Source organism: Rhipicephalus sanguineus, chromosome 6, assembly GCF_013339695.2.
Source record: "Rhipicephalus sanguineus isolate Rsan-2018 chromosome 6, BIME_Rsan_1.4, whole genome shotgun sequence".
NCBI lineage: Eukaryota > Metazoa > Arthropoda > Arachnida > Ixodida > Ixodidae > Rhipicephalus > Rhipicephalus sanguineus.
In genome coordinates, this window is record NC_051181.1 from 130,469,463 (window position 1) to 130,489,589 (window position 20,127).

The 20,127-nt window shown below is 46.9% G+C and overlaps 1 protein-coding gene across 4 annotated transcripts in view; it reads right to left on the reverse strand.

The window, feature by feature from the left end:
- LOC119396408 (adult-specific rigid cuticular protein 15.5) overlaps positions 1-20,127 on the reverse strand; it is a 180,302-nt gene that overhangs the window by 117,848 nt on the left and 42,327 nt on the right. The window contains exon 1 of one of the 4 annotated variants that reach the window (XM_037663618.2): positions 18,886-19,033. The exons of the other annotated variants lie outside the window; for them this stretch is intronic. Coding sequence (XP_037519546.1) covers positions 18,886-18,963 — 78 coding nt within the window. The 5' untranslated portion in view covers positions 18,964-19,033. Of the gene's footprint in view, positions 1-18,885; positions 19,034-20,127 lie in introns of those variants that run through there. 4 annotated transcript variants of the gene reach the window in all.

Genomic DNA, 20,127 nt, shown 5'->3' on the forward strand with positions numbered 1-20,127 from the left:
TACAAAGAGAGTACAGAAGCTGTTGCGCACTACCCCCACGACATGTGTCGCGTGTAATGCGTATACACAACGTTTATGTTATCAATAAGCAAAGCCACCCCTTGCTTCAAAGCTGTAATGCAACTACTCCGATTAGCCCTGCTCGAATGCATTGATTACAGCCACGCGAACGCATTCCTCGCAGCGCACTGCTATGCGTTGATGCGCACATGGAGGGCGTAGGAACAAAGCAATCGAGCAAATTGGTTTCGATTGCTGGGCGAATGTCATCCCACCTGGAACGCGACGGTGATTGTGACGCAAATGCGTCGTGTAACGTCCGCGCTCGCGTGAGCATCGGCAGCTTTATACTATACATGCTCCAATTACTGACCCGTCGGATGACCGAGTGGTGCACCGGCGCTCCCGTTGGTCATTGTAACGATTGTGGCGCAATGCGGTAATCACTGGAAGCCAATGCAGTGCTCCTGCTTCGTTATAAGGAAAGCGCGAGGGATACTCCTTCGTTAGAACCGTTGTCTCGCGGTAGCGGTGCTCAGTTGAAAACGGTAGTTAAGAGAGTGTCACCGGAAGACATGCAGGCGGGATTCCTATCCGAGCAAAACGCAGTAAGCGATATCTCGTTTACGAGAGAAGCTAAAGACAAGGATTTGGCAGCAACTCTATCACTGGATTTATATTGTAGAAATGCAACGTAGCCGTTATAACTGTTATAACATTGACAAAGGCTAGTCAACATTTATCATCCTTTAGCCAACAATACCCGACATTAGCAATCTTTTATGGAACAGAAGACAGTGCTAAGCAGTTCTGGCAGTAAGCGAGTAAATGCGGTAGTCTAATTCAGCCACAAATATTAATTGCACCTCTAGCACCAGGATGACATTCTTACCGGGGATCCACATCGCATTTCAGAAGCAACTCGGTCAAAATCCACCTTGCGGTTCATTGCGATCGAGTAGACACCCTCAATAATTATCTTATCTTCAGATTGCTGGTATGAGGTGCTACAGACAGATGCAAAAGAGAGAGGGACACACAACGTCAAAACGATAAAAGGTTAACCAGATTAAAGTTTCCGGTTTTCTACAATACGCGGGGCGTCACGCAGGAAAACGGGCAAAGAAAGAAAGAGAAATCAATATATGTGACTTACAAGCGAAAAGAAGCGACGCAACACGTCCCAACCCTTCAAGCCCCAAGAGTATTACAATGCAGTCAGTAAAACCAGGTAACGAGGCGATATTCGTGCAAAGCTTGTACTAGTAAGCAGCTCAGGGTTGCCGCGGCAGCTAGGCCACAGTGCCGTTGCGTGCGCATTCTACTGCGCCCGCTTTATATTCAATCGTCTCCTAAACCATACGCATTCGAAGAGTAAAGGGACGCGACGGAAGGTTCTCGCCTCTGAAAACTCATCCGCGATTCAATGTACGACTCTCCTCTCGGTCAGCTGCGGGAATCCCTCCCCGGTGAAGCGGCAGGGGGTGCGGGCGCACAACGTCGTGCGGTCAGATGAGACAGAAAACAAAGGAGCAAAAAGAAAATTGTACATAGACGGCCTTTTGTAACGTAATCCTTCACCGCAAAACCGCGCGCTTTTGATTTCGATGCGCCGGCTCTGCGAAAAGGAGCGGACAGCGACACGTACTGAGAGGCGGTCATCGATATTCCAACGTGGCCACTTGCATGCATTACATATGCACTAACGATTGTCTTTAGTGCGCGGCGAAACGCAGCGTGTACCTTCATTGTTATCGCTGTCGTGTGCCACGAGCTTTTCAAACAGGCGATCGTAGTTATGTGACCCACTTGGTTGCGCCATCGGAAGACACGAAACAGAATTGTGAAAAGGGTATAAGCGTATGTTCGCTGGGTTGCACGCTGCATGACTCGCATGATTGCCAAATATTTATTTTTTTCGTACGCCTCGTTTTCGAAGCACTTACCGGCAGGGGCATTAAATGGAAGTCGATTGTATTCACATGGAGTGCAACCCCCCCCCCCCCCCGCGCGCCCTTTCCCCAATCCACGATGTCTTCCATTAGGCAAACAACTGCATACCAGTGATATGGTCATGATTGTCTCTCGAAAGCTTAGGAATGTTCAAGTTGATTCGGAATATACTTAAGCGTGAAATTATATACCCCCCCCTCCTTCCATTTCCTTTGCGTACATGCAATGTACCGAACCAAATGATCGACAGACATGTCATCATATCGATGCCCATTACCCCGACTACGCTGAAAGCCCGTCGATCGAGTCGGATACATGCCCTGAGTTCTCCGGCATGTGATCGATTTGGCGCACCACCTCAACATCTTGTTAGAAACGAAAGTGTGTTGGCCCTCTGGATTAAAGAATGTCCCTGTCTTGACAGGAATCTACGAAATGACCTGTCTAGCTAGACGCGCTGGTGACGGGTAAGGAAGGCTGAAAGAAGAGCGTTGTTTCGTTGAGAGGTGTTCTGCGCATTATCTGGTTCATCGCAGCCCCTCCCCTACTAAGTCAATGTACAGGACAGATTTTGCCCTCCCCCCCCCCTCTTAGGTGACTAGCCCCCCCCCCCCCCCCCCAACCCCCCTTGCCCCCTTCCGTGCGCACGCCTTTGGGTGGAGGATCCACCGTTTGTTGCAACGTTGCTCCATCTGGTTGGGCTTTAAACGATTTCTCCTCACAAGCCTCCCTCTTTCCCGGAACCTAAGTCTTAATTGGTTTTCCACAAAGCAGTGTACTTCGTTGAACAGCGTTACAGGTGGTACGCACCTGACGCCGCCATAAGCATGTCCTCTTGATTGTGCGTTAAAAAATGAGTAACCGTATTCCACTGACGCCTTCACGAACACAACTTCACGCGTCAAATGGCACAGCATCGCATTAGGAGAGGCCTCACAAAACGAAAAACACTCGGATTGTTTTGCGCAACGTGCATGTCGCTGCTGCGAAGCTTATTGTGCAAAATGCCAGCGAATGCAAGACGTCTTACTACCGTTGTACATAACGCACGCGGGTGCTGCCGCGGGTGGGTTTGAACGACGCACGATTAGAGAGAATCGCACGCGCGTGTGTATACATTTTCATCCAAGGTGAAGTGCCCTATGCGAGGCGGCTCGGCACTCAAGAGGGATGCAGCCGGAAAGAAGAAGAAGACGCATCGGCAGGAGGCGCATTATGCAATGCCAGGCCGGCGTGCCCTCCGTAATTGCCGCAGTAGCAGCGCACAATGTCTTCGTCTTCGTCTCAAGGTGGCTTCTCCGATATGAAGAGGCCGGCTGCCAGGCTTCGTTGGCACGCGCGTCTTTTATTCAATGTAGTTTTATTTTTTATTTTTTATCTCGGAGGATCTATCGCAAGACATGTTGAGAAAACAAAATGAAGCAGAAACTCCTTACCGGGGAAATATCACGTAGTGCTTAGGCATCAATAGGGATTGCATCATTTAAACAATATACGAAGTCTCAAACAAGCGGCCCGCGGATCTCTCGCTAGCGGCCCGGCCCGCACAAGACTGTCTTCGTGCTACATATTTTTTTCTTAATAAGTATGTTCATGAGCTACACAGCCGTTACTGATCTCAAGCATTCTTTTTCGCGAGGCACCCCATGCGGTCACCATGTGTTGAAATATAACTGTTGGGGTTTTAAGTCCCAGAAGCACGATATGACTATGAGAGACGCCGTAGTGGAGGGCTCCGGAAATTTTGACCATCTGGTGTTCTTAAACGTGCACCTAAATCTAAGTACACGGGCCTCTAGCATTTCGCCTCCATCGAAATACGGCCGCCGCGGCTGGGATTCGATCCCGCGACCTCCTGGTCAACAGTCGAGCATCATAACCACTAGACCACCATGGCGGGTTTATGTTGCGTCATAACTGCGAAAAAAAAAAACAGCTGTATTTCAGAATCGGCATTCAGATTTCTGTAATTCTGAAGGTCAGTATCGGCGTGTTTCTGACGTCAAATCCTCTTCAGAAATGATCCATATACGAGATATGGGAAAGGCCTTTTTTTGAAATGGCAACATTAGCCGACATTTTGTTCAACCCCCTTCCCCCCCGCTTCATTCTTCACTATCCGGACCGTGCGGGAGATTAAAATTCGCGACTGCGGCCCGCTAGCTAAGATCAGTTTGAGACCCCTGCAATATGCGGTGACAGACATTGGCCAACACTTTGCATCATTAGCCATCGTTATGCCAACATTAACCAGCATTAGTCGTTACTTAGCGATCAACAGTCAATACTAACCGACATATCTTGGTGTATATGCATTGGCTTACCACGCGTTGGTTCACGGGCTGAGAGATTATTGCGATTGCTCAGGACTATACAATCGCGTTGCCACATTGCCGTTGAGACAACCCGCTTTCAAAAGCGCGCTCCTACCGCCTATGTAGGAGACGTTGTATTTTATGCGACCGTATATCTTAGCGAACGACCCCACGATGTGTGAACGTTGAACGATTGTGTCCTGACCTACCGCTTTTATTCGCACGCTACTAGCTCTTCTCGGCACTGGATAATGTCGGCTATAGTTCTGTAGTACATTGGCTAATCGATGACTAGGGCTGGTTGATGACCGCGAAGCTTTCACTATATGGGTTCGCTGGTGTTGTCTATCCGCTGTTCTAAAAGCGACATCGTCTCTGCTCAACCTCAATCCAGTGATGTACCGGTATATACGTAGACAACAGCCCGAGTTCGTTCTGTCTGAAATATGACAGAGCACTACAGTTAACAGGGTGATTAACCAGCACGCGTAGCAGGCGCTGTTAGGCTCTCTCTTTGTTGATGAGAGCAACTAGATGCCGCCTTTCAGCCAAGCTACCCCTTTAGAACACGCTTCAGGCTACTCTTCAGCCTACTCTTCAGGCCACCCTTAAGGATACCCTTTAAGCTACCCTCTTTTCAAAAAAGCCCTGTGACTGATAATGAACCACTGACTGTGCACACGCAGTCACCGTGATATCGCTTGAGAAGAACAGTAGGGAGCGAGAAAGGGAGAGGGGAGTACCCTTATTGTTCAAAAGTATTTTGATGGAATGGTCAGAATTCCTTTAGTCCAGTACACCACTGGCGTTCGAAGAGCTAAAACAAATCGCACTAATCTCTCAGCCGCAAAGCCTGAGTTACTCTGAAGCGGAACGGGCCCAACTGACAAGGGCACGTGAACTCCCCCACACAAACAGCTTTCATATAAGCGAACACATAGTACAGCTGCCAACCTCAACTCGAGCTCAAATAAGAGGGGCCCCCATACCCAAAAATGTGCACCAGGCATACAATAAGGAAAGGCGGGGAGCACGCACACAGCATATATTGGAACAATGTATGAAAGTAAACACAATGACGCAGCCGCGTATTCTAACCGACACAAGAACGGTAGAAAGGCACGGCGAAGGAATGCAAATTACCTTTTTACCGCGGCGAGTGCCACACTTCCCGCATATGTAGCCGCACCGCGCTCATAAACACCGCGATTCACAACTTCTCCGGCAAGCAGAACGAACGTGCGGAAAAGCAAGCGGAGCGGGGGGAAGCGTCGTAAATTGAAGGAAAATAGACGCCCCACGCGGTTCTATGCAAGTCGCCACGTCCGCCTCGCGACACCTTCACGTGGCGTGCGATTCTCAGTCGTAAAAAATGTAAACGAACAACGCAGCGCCAGTCTCTGTCGTTTAATCTGTCTTTCATAACTCAGATTTCGGCGTCGTACGCGAAAAACGCCGGCGCGCGTACATAAATGCAGGCCTCGAAGGTGCACCGGTCGCAAGCGTGTTTGTATGCTCCGTTTTCCAATAAGTGATGTTATCTCGATCGTGGTCTTGTCGGCGATCAGCCGTTTCTGATAAGGCAATCTGACCTTTTCTCGAGGTCGCTTGTCATATCACGTTGCCACATTTCATACGTATGCACGACCGTCGTTGTTGCCTGTAGCAACTGATGTGTTGCACTGGTAAGCAAGGTCCATTTCCCGGCGTGGAAGAAGGCAACAGTTAGGAGGGAGCATTGCGCGATGAGATAGATAGATAGATAGATAGATAGATAGATAGATAGATAGATAGATAGATAGATAGATAGATAGATAGATAGATAGATAGATAGATAGATAGATAGATAGATAGATAGATAGATAGATAGATAGATAGATAGATAGATAGATAGATAGATAGATAGATAGATAGATAGATAGATAGAAAGAAAGAAAGAAAGAAAGAAAGAAAGAAAGAAAGAAAGAAAGAAAGAAAGAAAGAAAGAAAGAAAGAAAGAAAGAAAGAAATGAAACGTAGTAGGTCATTCACGCACACGTGAAGCTTCGCTTGCTCCCATTTTCCCGACAGAGCAAGGACTCCAGGGTGTGTCCAGATAAGATCGAACACGAGGTCCCGGTCACCATTCCCGATTGTGATGAAATTTACTGCAGGTCTAGGCATTACACCCAGAACAATGGTTTCGCAGTTAGTTTTGCGAAAAAAAATTTTGTTCGCCTGAAAAAAAATATACAAATTATGGCCGCAAAAAACGCTTTTCCCGCCAATTTCGCGATTTCTGAATTTTGAGCGCACCTAGGGAAAAAACGGTGCACTTCTTCGTCACAATATTTATTCCCCTTAAAGAACAAGTGAAACACAATCTTATGAGGCTATTATTTTCCTTGCTTGTCGAAGCACTTTTGAAGAAAAAAATCACAAACTTGGCAAATCGCACAAAATACCTGTATTTCAGGAATTTATTGCTGCAAGCACGTTAAAGTGAGGATAATAAAAATTGGTACATATTAACTTTGATACTTTCGCTCTCTTTTAAAATAATTTGCGTGGTTTTACCGCGCTCCGTTTTACTCGATAATTGGGCTGAAACGTAAGTGATTTACCAAAAACGCCGAACTTTGAAAATGATTTTCTCAAAAAGGCCATTTTTAATTTTTTTTTAAATCTCTCTGATTGAAGTCAAGGGCGTCATCTACCATTGTGCAGAAAAAAACGTTCCATTATTTTGGTTGCTAACAAGTTATAGTGCGTCACATGTGACCATGCCAGCCTAGCGGCCGCGTCGTTCGTTATGTGCTGAAACTCGGATATAAGTTGCTCAAAATACTTGTACGTGACATAATCACAAATCAGCAGCTCCACACCAACAAATGCGCAGTCCGGTGTCATGGTTTCGGGAAACTTACGTTTCAGCCCAATTATCGAGTAAAACGGAGCGCGGTAAAACCACGCAAATTATTTTAAAAGAGAGCGAGAGTATCAAAGTTAATATGTACCAATTTTTATTATCCTCACTTTAACGTGCTTGCAGCAATAAATTCCTGAAATACAGGTATTTTGTGCGATTTGCCAAGTTTGTGATTTTTTTCTTCAAAAGTGCTTCGACAAGCAAGGAAAATAATAGCCTCATAAGATTGTGTTTCACTTGTTCTTTAAGGGGAATAAATATTGTGACGAAGAAGTGCACCGTTTTTTCCCTAGGTGCGCTCAAAATTCAGAAATCACGAAATTGGCGGAAAAGCGTTTTTTGCGGCCAAAATTTGTATATTTTTTTTCAGGCGAAGAAAATTTTTTTTCGCAAAACTAACTGCGAAACCATTGTTCTGGGTGTAATGCCTAGACCTGCAGTTAATTTCATCACAATCGGGAATGGTGACCGGGACCTCGTGTTCGATCTTATCTGGACACACCCTCCAGATTTTTTTTTTTTTTTTGTCCAGTACGTCATCTTCTGCGCCAGTGTTTGGTAGTCTTCTCTCTTCTCTATTTTCGCCTGTACGTCGCCTGCTCTGGCTACGAAAACAGAGTATGAATTACGAGCAGCTCGCCCGAAAGGAGACTTAGCAGCCCACACCGCAACTTGTTTGTCAAAGAGAATGTCCGCGGGAACCGCGGATACGACATAGCGAATACACAATTCAAGGACTTTCGTCCCTGAAGGAAGATTTGTTGTTGATTGTCATAGTGCAGCGCGAAGACACAAATACAAAGACACGGAGACGTACAACACAGGCGCTATACTAGCAACTTTTAATGGAAGCTTACCGAGAAACAGAATTTATTATACACCCAACACGCAGACGCACAGGTTCCATCCGGCAGGCTACAGGGGACGCTAGCCGGAGATAACAATGTCAAATGAATGACCGGGAAAATGTATGTTCCGTCGCAAACAAAACATCAGACGTCTGAATTACGCAGTCATTACTCCTTTCTTTGATATAAAACGCTTCCAACAGCTCACGTGCCGTTTTTTAAACGAAAGTGTTTTATGCCGGGGTCCACCACGGCTCCACTGACGTATTTCCGTCACGGATATGACGTTGTAAAATATATGCTAACAGATGACAAAGAAAAAAAATCACAGCATATCCACGGAGTGAATGATGATGAGAGGAGAAACATCTGGCGTCTTTCGTTAAGCAGCTGGCGTCTTTTCGTTTTGCTTTAGAAACATCTGGCGTCTTTTCGTTTTGCTTTTAGAAAACATTTGGCGTCTTTCGTTGGTTTATTTCATCAATCAACGGCGTTTTAAACAAAATTTTTATTGTTTAATCACGCACAGGAGAAATCTCACCAGGCACTACCTTGGAGGTAAACAATGGCTGCTAATGGGAATGAGAGACAGAAGAAGTCGGCTTTTAGCTAACACTTACACTTTTACTTCTACTAACGTTTCCTACTGGAACATGCCAATGGCTGCTAATGGGGAATGAGAGACAGAAGAATTCGGCTTTTAGTTAACGCGCACGCTGCGAATTTTTTATTGTTCAAGAACGCACAGGAGAAATCTCCCACCGGCACCACCTTGGAGGTCAAGATCTGGTACTAGCGTTAAGACTGGTTACGCACTACGACGGGGACGAACGGGTGCCGCTTTAAGCAGCTTCGCCCCTAAAAAACTACAAGAAAAAGCTCCGTCGCCGGTAGTCGAACCTACGACCCCTCGCTCCGCAGCGCGAACCGATTCGGCCACTGACGGCACGTTCTTTAGCATACTAACGGCGAGCTATTTATATACACCATTTACCGTTGGCGGTACTCAGAGATCGGTGGCCCTTCAGCGTGTTTTCGTTATCACTAGCGAGATGGCGCGAAGGGCTCGAAGGGCGCGCTTTAATCGTCGCCCCGCGCGTTGCGATGCGCGCGCGCCTCCACAGGGCGTGGTCGCTCGTGCGCGCGCACTTATCTCGCGATGGGGGGTGGTTTGTACGCCTTGTGCTCTGGCCGCAAGTATGCTTTGAAATTACAGAGAGCACGAAAGTCACTTCGCTCACTGCAGCGGCCGCTTTTACGAAATGAGCGCACTGCTCATATACAAATAAGTTACAACTGTGACAGTTCGCGCTAATCCTGTGTATACTTGTGCGTTCGTTTCGTGCGTCCTCCTTTTTATGTTTGAGCAGCGCGCTGTAACTGTCGAGCTGTGACAGCTGTTAGTTCGAGCTCATCCTGTGTATGTTCTTTCCGTGCGTCATTTCTGCTCGAGCAGCGCGTTGCGACTTTCGCGCTGCTTGCCGTTCTTCGCGTGACATTACAATTTGTATCTATAGCATTCATTCCTTCGCCCTTGTGCTGAAACAATTCACAACAAACGCTCAACTACGACTGTGAAGACACATTTCACTTTCGTTGGTTGGTAATAACTTTATTGATGGTCCTGCAGAGCTTTCGCCGACCGGGCTTTAGTGTTACACCGATCTATGACAGAGGGATCAGCCATGTTTTTTTTCTCTTTACTCCTACCCAGGATCTTGACCTCATGAAACCTTGTAGAACATGCTTACTATTTTCAATGCGCAGAAAGTTGCGCGTTCAATTCCTGGAAGAAAAAGCGTACGCAAACATCGGTGAGGGACGATACGACGTAGACTACGTAGCAGGCAGGCAAAGAACTTTATTAGATAGCAACCTTCGAAACTAGACGCGGCATTGCGTGCTGCTCCGCGCGGGCAGCTGGCTCGCGGAAGGTCTTCTCATCGCCACGACGTAGACGGCCGCCTTGCACCAGAAATACGGCCGCGCGCGGGGCTTCCCAGAGTCGGTCTAACCACGCCGCGAGCATTCAAGAGCGGCCTCTTCATTCGTTCCGCCACGCGAATTGTTCGTGAGCACGGAGAATGGGCGCGCTGGTGTTGTTATGTACACACGGCACCTCAGATCATCTCCTTAGTTCCATTCAGTGCCGCCAAAGCTATGGAGGTGTAAAACGGGACTTACGCCGGTGTGTTGTGGGCTCGGAAGAGCACAATTATGTAGCACTGGAAGAACGATGCGCTGGGCTAGTTGGTAATCCACTGTGCCGATCATAGGCGTACACAGGGTTTCCCATTAGGGGGGGGGGAGGGAGAGGGGAGGGAGGGAGGGCAAAGTTTTATCGCAACCCCTCCCTCCCCCCTATGGTAGAGTCCAAAAGATAACATGCTCCACAAGGGATGAAAATACAAAATGAATCGATGATGTGCCTCTCACAATGGCTTGCCTTTGGCCCCTGGCTTTCCGGGAGTAAAGATGGAAGGCAGTTCTTGGAAGGCAACATCAGGGGCTGCAACCGCCATTATCGTCAAAAACATGCGTGGTCATAACACTGTTCTCTAAACAATTGCGGGACAGGTCCTACTGAGTAAAATTATGGGGCAGACTTTGCGCCCACCCCTTAGGTGTTGGGGGCGGACTAGCAACTAGTTGTTAGTCTGCGCCCGCCTCGTGGTCCTCCCTCCCCGATGTTTTGCGCAGTTGATCGTCATTATGTAGCATTCCGAAACTGTTGCTGCGTGGCTTAACGGCCACGGCGTGAACGGACACTGTGCTGCTATGAAACCACGAAACGTCGGTTGAATCGCAACTGTCATTTGAATAACAAATGTTTGCATCATAACTGCTTAAACCGCACGTATGTGTTTCCCTTTATTGATGCATCGATGAGTTTGCGGCTGTCAACTCAGACCCCGCGAAAACTAAAATCCAAGAGGGACTATACTAGCGAACAGCAAGACGACGGAAGAGAAGATTAAATTGATCTTTAGTTTACAGGTTCAAAAAGAACGCTTACATTTGAATACGGTGCATTTGAAGCAAGGGCTGTGTTATTACGGAGATTCAGAAACAGTAGAATATGCCGCATCGCGCCGAGTTAGGGCACGTTATTGTTCAGGTGCACACACACAGAAAAGGAAAGCGTAAATCGCATACAAAGAAATATGGGTGTCTGCGGGTACCCAAAGCCGTTTGATAAAGCTAATTTTCAAGCTTCCTACTTTGGGCAAAAGGCTACAATAATAGCCTTTCCGCTCGTGCGTGCGAGCGGAGGAAATGGCAGAGCATGTGCTGTTAAAGTAAGATGCGTCCAAGCAACGAAAGGGTGAGACCAGCACATATATTCAGAAAGCCTGTGGGTCTCAATAACGGCCTCGCGTAGTTTAATAGATGCGAAAATCAGTCGTAAGTAAAATGAGATAGTAGGCCTTACATAGAAGTGTGATAGAGGACATCTTTTATGGGTAGTGAAGGCAATATAGGCGACACGATGGACGAACGTATACATGTACGTACGTATCAATGAACTTTCAATTTGGGGGGACATGTGGCCAAACATAAAGATACTTGTTTATTTTCTCCTGCTGATTTCAAATATGCAACATTTTTTAGTCCATCTATCCGTGTGAATATGTGTCAATTTGTCTGTCTATCTGTGTGCATGCATGTCTGTCCGTCTCCCTGTCTCTCTGTCTCTATATATGTCTGCACGTCTGTGTCTATCTATCTATCTATCTATCTATCTATCTATCTATCTATCTATCTATCTATCTATCTATCTATCTATCTATCTATCTATCTATCTATCTATCTATCTATCTATCTATCTATCTATCTATCTATCTGTCTGTCTGTCTGTCTGTCTGTCTGTCTGTCTGTCTGTCTGTCTGTCTGTCTGTCTGTCTGTCTGTCTGTCTGTCTGTCTGTCTGTCTGTCTGTCTGTCTGTCTGTCTGTCTGTCTGTCTGTCTGTCTGTCTTCTTCTATCTATTCTATCTATCTATCTATCTATCTATCTATCTATCTATCTATCTATCTATCTATCTATCTATCTATCTATCTATCTATCTATCTATCTATCTATCTATCTATCTAAATCAATTCAATCAATCAATCAATCAATCAATCAATCAATCAATCAATCAATCAATCAATCAATCAATCAATCAATCATCTCATTTCGACGGAGGCCGAATGCTAGAGGCCCGCGTACTGACCCATGTCAGTGCACGCTAAAACCCAGGTGGTCGAAATTATCCGTAGCCTTCTACTACGGCGTCTCTCATAGACCGAGTCGCTTTGGAACGTTAAACCCCGTTAACCAACCAACCTATCTATCTGTCCATCTATCTGTCATTAGACAAGCACTGTCAAGCAGTCAAAGCGCAGAGAAGACGAGTAGGGCTATCGACAAGCGGGCGCACGGACACACGTGAGCAGGTGCTCGCGTTTCCTGATCGGCTGAGGTTACCGGTATAGGGGCACCCTTCAACACGCTGAAGGGAACTACCCGAGATGGATGATCGCAGGCTGCAACCACGCCGTGGCTGCACGAGGCGTCCACTGCGGCAAGGGGAGCAGCAGCTCGGCACGGCGCGAGAAAAGGCCGATGGAGGAACTGCCGTCTGCCGGTCTTCTCTTTCGTTCGCCCTAGCAGGCCGTGCACGCACGCACGGAAGGATTTTTCGTCGGGGAAGATGGCGGCGAAGGCTTGCCTTGGAGGCTTCCCACGCCATCGGAAAACGCCAAAGGAGAGTGGCCCGCATTCCGCGCCGCTCTCGGCTCGGCCCACTCGCCGCCGCCGCTGAGGTTGCGTGGAAGAGACGCGCGATGCGCTGACGAAACAGCGGCGAGCCGTAGGGGCGGTCGCCACTGCTTGGAGCTTCTGCACGCACATGAGCGCTAACCTCCTGCCCGCTACTATTTTGACTTTCTTTTTTGTTTTGATGCCGCCCTTTAGGACACAGAGGGATCAAAGTCATTCGGCGTACTTAGCCACCTGCACTTAGAACGGAACGAGGCAATAATTTCCCCTTTCCGCGTCGAGTGAGAGACAGAGAGAGACGCAGATCAGAAACGGCTTCTCTCCCCCTCCCCCTCCCCCTTCTCAAATTTTACTTTGCTTTAGACAAAAATTGAAGCGTCTGCACTGCCAAATGCATGTCCAGTCATCGTTGGAAAACATTCCGGGGATTCTGGTAACTTTGCACTAGAGGGTACTACTCTTACTAGAATTTTTCGTTTGCTTTCACTCTTATTTGTCTATATTGACTTATTCAGCTCGCTCCGTCACCACTTTTATTAGAACTTGGCCTTCCCTTTTCTCTACAACTTTCTTTTTTTAATTTTTAGCGGATTGTACACTAATTTAGTGGGGGGGAGGGGAATCTAATCATAGATGACAGCGCCCTATGCGAAGGGATTTTGATATTTCGAATGTTGCTTCACTGTTTCGTTACCTTCTAAATCAACGCGCCAAATCTGCAAGCTCAGTCGACTGCACCTCACTCCTTCATACTTCTCTGAGAAACAGAAATCCTTGATGCCGTGTTGATGGTGTGCACCCTCTATATAATATCGTGTTGTGCCATTCTGTGTGATATGTCGTAACATCAATTATTCAATATTTATACTATACTAGTACCCTGTATTCTATCATCTATATAGTATTTATCTGCTTTTTTTTTTTCAAAAATGTTTTATATGGTTTCTCATACTTCCTATTCGCAAATTGGTCTGTTTGTAATAGCAGATAATTTCCTAACCTGCATACTTTCCTCTCCTAGCGTGAGTGACAAAACCAGAGTGTATTTGCTTGAATTTCGTGTGATACCTGCTCACTTTATGAGCTTGCGGGCAACGCACAATTTGTTTGGGACAACTTTCTCTTTCACTTGTTCGGCCCATAACAATTTCTTGAAAAATAAATCTAGCTGAAGTCAAAGAGCCTGTTTTGATCGAACTTGCACCAAACATCGCTCTATAGTACTCAATGAACAGCGCTGCCTCAGCGTAGTGCCAAGTAGATTGTCAACACGGAGTAGTATGTGACGTAGTACAGGCACGTGGTATGCTCTAGAGCAGGGGTCTCAGACACGCGGCCCGCGGTTTCACACGAAATAAAGTTTTGTCACTTTGCTAAATACAGCATTCGCATAATTTTCTCTCCTATTGCAATTAATAGCAGTTTATTCGGGTAATCTACGCAGACGGGACTGGTCTCGAGTATTTTCTTTTTTTCGTGAGGCACCCCATGCGGTCACTGCGAGTTGAAACATCACCGTGGAACGAAAACTCTATATTTCGGAATCGGCGTCCAGATTTTAGTCATTGTGGAAATCAGTGTCGATACGTTTTTCGAAACCTGGCGTCAAATCCTCTTCAGAAATGACCCATATATGGGATACAGGGAAAGGCGTTCTTTCAAGTGGCAACGTTAGCTAACATTTTGTATAAACTCTCTCCGCTACTACTACTACCGCTGCTACTACTACTACTGCTACAACCACTACAACAACAACAACTACTACTACTACTACTACCACTACTACTACTACAACGGCAACTACTACTACTACCACTACTACTACTACTACTACTACTACTACTACTACTACTACTACTACTACTACTACTACTACTACTACCACTACCACTATTATTACCACAACGGCAACTACTACTGCTACTACTACTGCTACTACTTCCACCACCACCACCACTACAACAACTACCATTACCCCTACTACTACCACTACTACTACTACTGCAACTACTTCTACTACTACGATGACAACGACAACGACGGCGGCACAGAGTAGGCTAAAACAGCTTCGCTATACACCTGAGCGCGCCTGTCTCGCACCCAGGCTGCTGGCGAGCGGAGTGGATACTCTCGCACCCAGACGCCGGGCTGGCCGGGCTGCCAAGGCGCGCATGGCTTGCGCTAAGTAAACCGGGCAAGCTGCAGTTCTGAGGCTTTAAAGTGCGAAAAACTACCCGTTCACGCCGCTTCCACGTATAAGATCTCGTCAGGGCACTACTGCGTACTCTTTGGATGCCAAACAAGCAGCGCAACAGGAGGATATTAGCGCTGTCTGCGATGATCACGACGCGCCACGCGTATAGTGCCGGTGCGGTGTTTTCATCTTCGCGGTGAGTGGATAACTGTGATTCAAGCAGAAAAACTACGAGCCGCCGAGTGAAAATGCGCGAGTAAGTACACTAACTGCGTGTATTCTGTAGTGTGATGCCCACCTATTTCATTTTACGAACCTAATTTGCCTGACACGCAGCAGGGTTGAAGGCAGGCGCGAGCTTTGTGTGGGGGTGCACTTCATACCTTTAAGCGTTTCCTTTGACGAAAATGTAGTGCAAGGTAGTGCTTTCAAGCACAAGCAATCAGCATGTTTTGCCACTTTCAACGTAGTATTAAGCTTTAGTGCTTTTGATATCATCCACGCCTTCAAGATTTCGTCTTCAAAAGGTAGTAAATGGTATAGTGTTCGTTAACAGCTGGCCAGAATTTCGTGCTTTCAAATTTCAGTGTTTGATGTCCCGAAATTTTTTTGGACACTAGGCATCCAGCTGCGCATAATACATATATTGGCACGTAAGTAAACGGTACTCGCGCCAGTGTCCTTTACGTCGCAGGCGTAGCGCTAGCTCAAGCAGCTAAATTTTTAGGTTATTTACACAGCACACATTTAATAAAAGACAGCTGGATTCCGCCCATTTCAATATCGGCTTAACTAAGAGTAGCACACTTCCGCTTGTGAAGCATGATCGTTACAAGATTAAGATAGCGAAGATAGCTTCCAAAAGGGATCGATGAACGATACTGTACGTGACATTGTCCGATAGCACGCTTTCGTGAGCAAGACGCGTTATTGTAAGAGCGCTCGTGAAACAAAAATTACGTTCCGCGAAACCACCCGTAAAGCGTACTCTAATTATTATGCGACGCATGTTGAAATGATGAGTTTTCAGAAAACTGTGCGCACAACTTGTAATATGGGGCAACGAAAATCGTTTCACTCTTTCGCGAGCCGCACTGCAATTACGATTCACGCGTACTACAGCGAGGACGTTTTTTTTACAAATGTAACAGCGTACGTACCTGACGAGGCTGCTTCCGCAGCCTGCTCAGAACGTACTGTATATATACATTGTGGACGTTCATGAGCAAGGTGTCCTTGATATTCCAATAAAAGCAGCGAAAATTTCCAGGCTAGAAAAGACGCGAGACACGCTCTCCGACGAGCTGAGTTTCGGGAGTTTCGCGTTTGCTCTGTGTAGCATCTGCTGGCATGGCAGCCCGGGCATGTTGTTTCGTCGCATGTGCGATAGATGGCGCGACGCGCGATGCAAATATGGCGCTGCGCATGGAATTCGCTGTGTTCTGGTCTATAAAACTGCTGAACATGAAAACGACTCGTCTCCGAACAACATCGCAGCTCTCTCTTGCAAACACGCGTGAACAAGCGCAATCAAGAAATGGTTCGGGAGCAGGAAGTATTTCGCAGACTCGTCTTTAACAAACGATGGAGAGGATTAACGCGTCGCCGCCGCTATCGAGCGATAAGACAGAGCCGGGCCGTTTAACGTGCCATTGTCGACCACCAATGCAAGAAGGGACTTGCTTACACAAGGCGCCGTAAATTACCCGCGGCTATTCACAAAACTCGCGCTCTTCTGTGTCCGTCTCGATGTTAATGACCGCACACGCGTGCTCACTTCTTCTTCTTCCGCTCTCGGCGAATATAATCACGCGGCGCGTCTCGTTCGTTACGTGACTCCCGCGTAATGAGCGTCGGCCTCGATCGCGCCCGCCACGCTCATTGGTACGTGGGCGCCTACAAGCCAAGCCGGAGTTGAAGCCGTCACGCGACAGACATCTGCCGTGCACCCTCATCGGATGGAATAGAGCACTTGTTGAAGAACAACAATCAAACGAACAAAAGTTTGGAGAAAAGTTTTTCTTCGGATGAGCGCGAGAGAAACATGGCGACCGCCGCGCCCTGTTTGAAAAGCGGTCGAAAACAAAGGAGACGCGCAGCCTCAGAGAGTAGCAAAGCTAGATCAACGATGTTCGTGCATCAGCCCCCCCCCCCTCCTAATGTACTTCTTTATTTCTGTAATCGCCCCGCGCGCAGGGGGCGATGTAGGTCGGTTGGTTGGTTGGTCTCCCGGCCGACCACGTTGAAAAGCGGGGAGCATCGTCGCTGCTTGCTGTTCTTGCCTGCCTGCCTGCCTGAGCTAGAAGAGCATGTGCGCCGCGTGTGTGTGTTTTCTCTTCGTCCCGGCCTGGTTATGCAAACTGAGCCCGCCTCGGTTCGTCAGCAGCCGCCGGCCACTTCCTTGTTTTTCTGACTAGCGCATAGACACTTGTAACATCCCGCGACCGTCTGCGCACGATTACGATAACCCTTCCGTTTCGTCCCTTAGTGAGTCGATCGGACTGAAGACTATAGAAAAAAAAAGTCTGATAGAAAACAAGAAAGAAGCCGATGGGCAACACGAAACAGCTATAGGCATTGGTTTTGGCGCGCGGACACATAGAAATTTCCACGAGCGCGTAGCTTGGAAACAATGTCAGATCTCTGACAAGGAAAGGATATATAGTCAGTGGTGGGAATGGTCTTACTGTCATATCTGTGAAATGAATGTGATCTGTGAATGAATGTGTCAAACCTGTTAAATGAATGTGATCTGTGAATGCGATTCGAGGGGGCGGTGAAGGGGGTTCAAAACCCCCAAAGTTTTTAATTTTGCATATGTATGTGTACAAGCACATATACAAACACATGCACAAATATAAATAAGAGACGACTGAGCCCCTCCCCCCCCCTTCCACCCCGAAAAACATTTCTGGCTATGCCCGTAGTGGGAATGGTCACACTTGAACACATTTATTTATTTAGTTATTTATTTTGTTACCCTCAATCGCCGAAGCTTTACAGAGGGGAGCGGGTTACAACATGAAAAATACAAAAAACAACGAAACAAAACGTGCTATTTTATACATGAACAAGACTAAAGCAAATAACATCTCTACTCAATGAAACGCAACAAGAGTGAAACGTAAAAATAAGCAAATCACAAAAAGCAAATAGTGAATGTGGTAAAATTATACAGTACTAACAAGAAAATGGAAAACACGATTGTGGTTGCCACGGTGTCGTTAACGATAGCCCTTAGTTCACTTCAATTTGATCCTGATCGTGCGTCGTTACTCCGATCGATTCCAGAAGGAAAATAAACAGATATGTTGATGCATCCATAGAGTTTCCTACAATACTTACTAGAGGGAACTCTGGCGCTAGTGTCTACGGGAGCTGCAACGCATGGCGCTTCAGCCAGCATGGGAGTCATGGGTAGTACACGGATTTGTCTAAACTTCGTTCTGTCGGCTCCGTTTGGCTACGCGTCGCCTGCATCCGCTTTGCCGCAAGACGAATTACAGCAAAAGTCAGCAGTTCCACTTCACCACTTTAACCTTTTTAGGCTCACCAATTCAAATTTGGTCACGAAGTTCACAACGATCTATTCTTTTATCCGAAAGAAAACTAAAACACAGCAATAAACAAAGCCACAAGGGCGTTCGAAGCCCGCAAGTACGAAGACTAGGCAAATCCGTGTACTACCCATCATTCCCATGGAGGCTGAACGATCGCAGCGCCAGAGTCCCCTCTAGTTAATTTTAGGAAACTCTATGGATGCATCCTCTCTTCAAGCTTCTGACACTCATTATGCTATAGCTATACAGCTGTTCAACTATTCCAATCGCAACTCGATTAATTATGCTCTAGGGACGTATACACTAAAATGCGGTAATCTGACTGGACGCGATTCGTCGCTCACTAGGCCGCTCGTTGTGATTGTCACGTGCTCCGCCATTGCATGTCGGGTAAGCGAAAGGTTCGGTGGTCCACTATACATCTTAGTTGCAACGGCCGCTGTATTCTCTAGCGACGCTCCATCAAAAAAAAAAAGAAAGAAAGAAAATACGCCTCGTAATCACTCGGATATAAGGTCGCCACGGAGAATGGTCGGTTCAGTTCCAAAACGGCCGCGTTAGCGACATTTCTTTAGAGCACGCCAACCTTGATCGCGGACCCGAATGCTATTATCCCATTGTGCTGCTTCAAAAGCGACCTCGGAGCAGTTATCTGAAGAGTCGCAAGCGCTTACAAGACACGCTCTATAGCGTCCTTCTTTTTTCGCCATTGTCCGCACAGAGCGACCGAACAATTTAAACAGGAATTGTAGGCCATGTGAAAGTATCTACGCTTTCGAGCTCCTCTGCGCCCGTATTCGAAATAATTGCAGTAGACACCATTTAGTGAAGATTGCCATAATAAATGCGCATTAAGCATTGTCACTGATGAAATGTTTCTTAAAGCACTTATCTGCACTCACATTCGATTGAACGGCGACTCGACGACACGCCGTCAGCGTTGTGAAAGCACGCTGGCTCGACATGAGGGGCCCTGACGAAGGCAAGTCCTCTTTTTTTTTTTTACAATTACATCAATCTAGTATACAGTCGAGGTCCCCAGTGTATTAATACTGAAAACGGGGCCCTCGGTTAAAAGCTGCGACAAGATTGCGCAATTGTTGACAGCATGGCAGTGGATGACGTTACAGTAGATTAACTACGAGCCGGGCACCACCAAGAATACATTTGCGTCATTTCCGTCACGAAAGTGACGTCATCAAAAGGGGTCGCAGGTAGCGAAGATAGCTTGTCGTAACGTTGGCTTAAGCGAGTTGCCTGTTCAACGATTTCTGATCACATTCAGCCGTTTGTTGCGCGAAGCCACAAAGGAAGTCACTGTGGGTTCCCAGAAACAAGTATTCCCAGTGGTAAAAAAATAATTCTTCCTGGTCCGGAGGATGTTAATATGTACAGCTTCGCGCTACAAACGGGTGGCAAAAAATTTTGAACCTTTCGTGAACCGTCCTCCACTTTGCGGGCTTCAACAGAGCTGATTTGCCAGACAAGTTCTTGGCACAACGAATCTTAGAAACGACAGCATTCACAAATAATAATATAATAGTGGTTGGGGTTTTACGTCCTAAAACCACGACGTGACTAAGAGA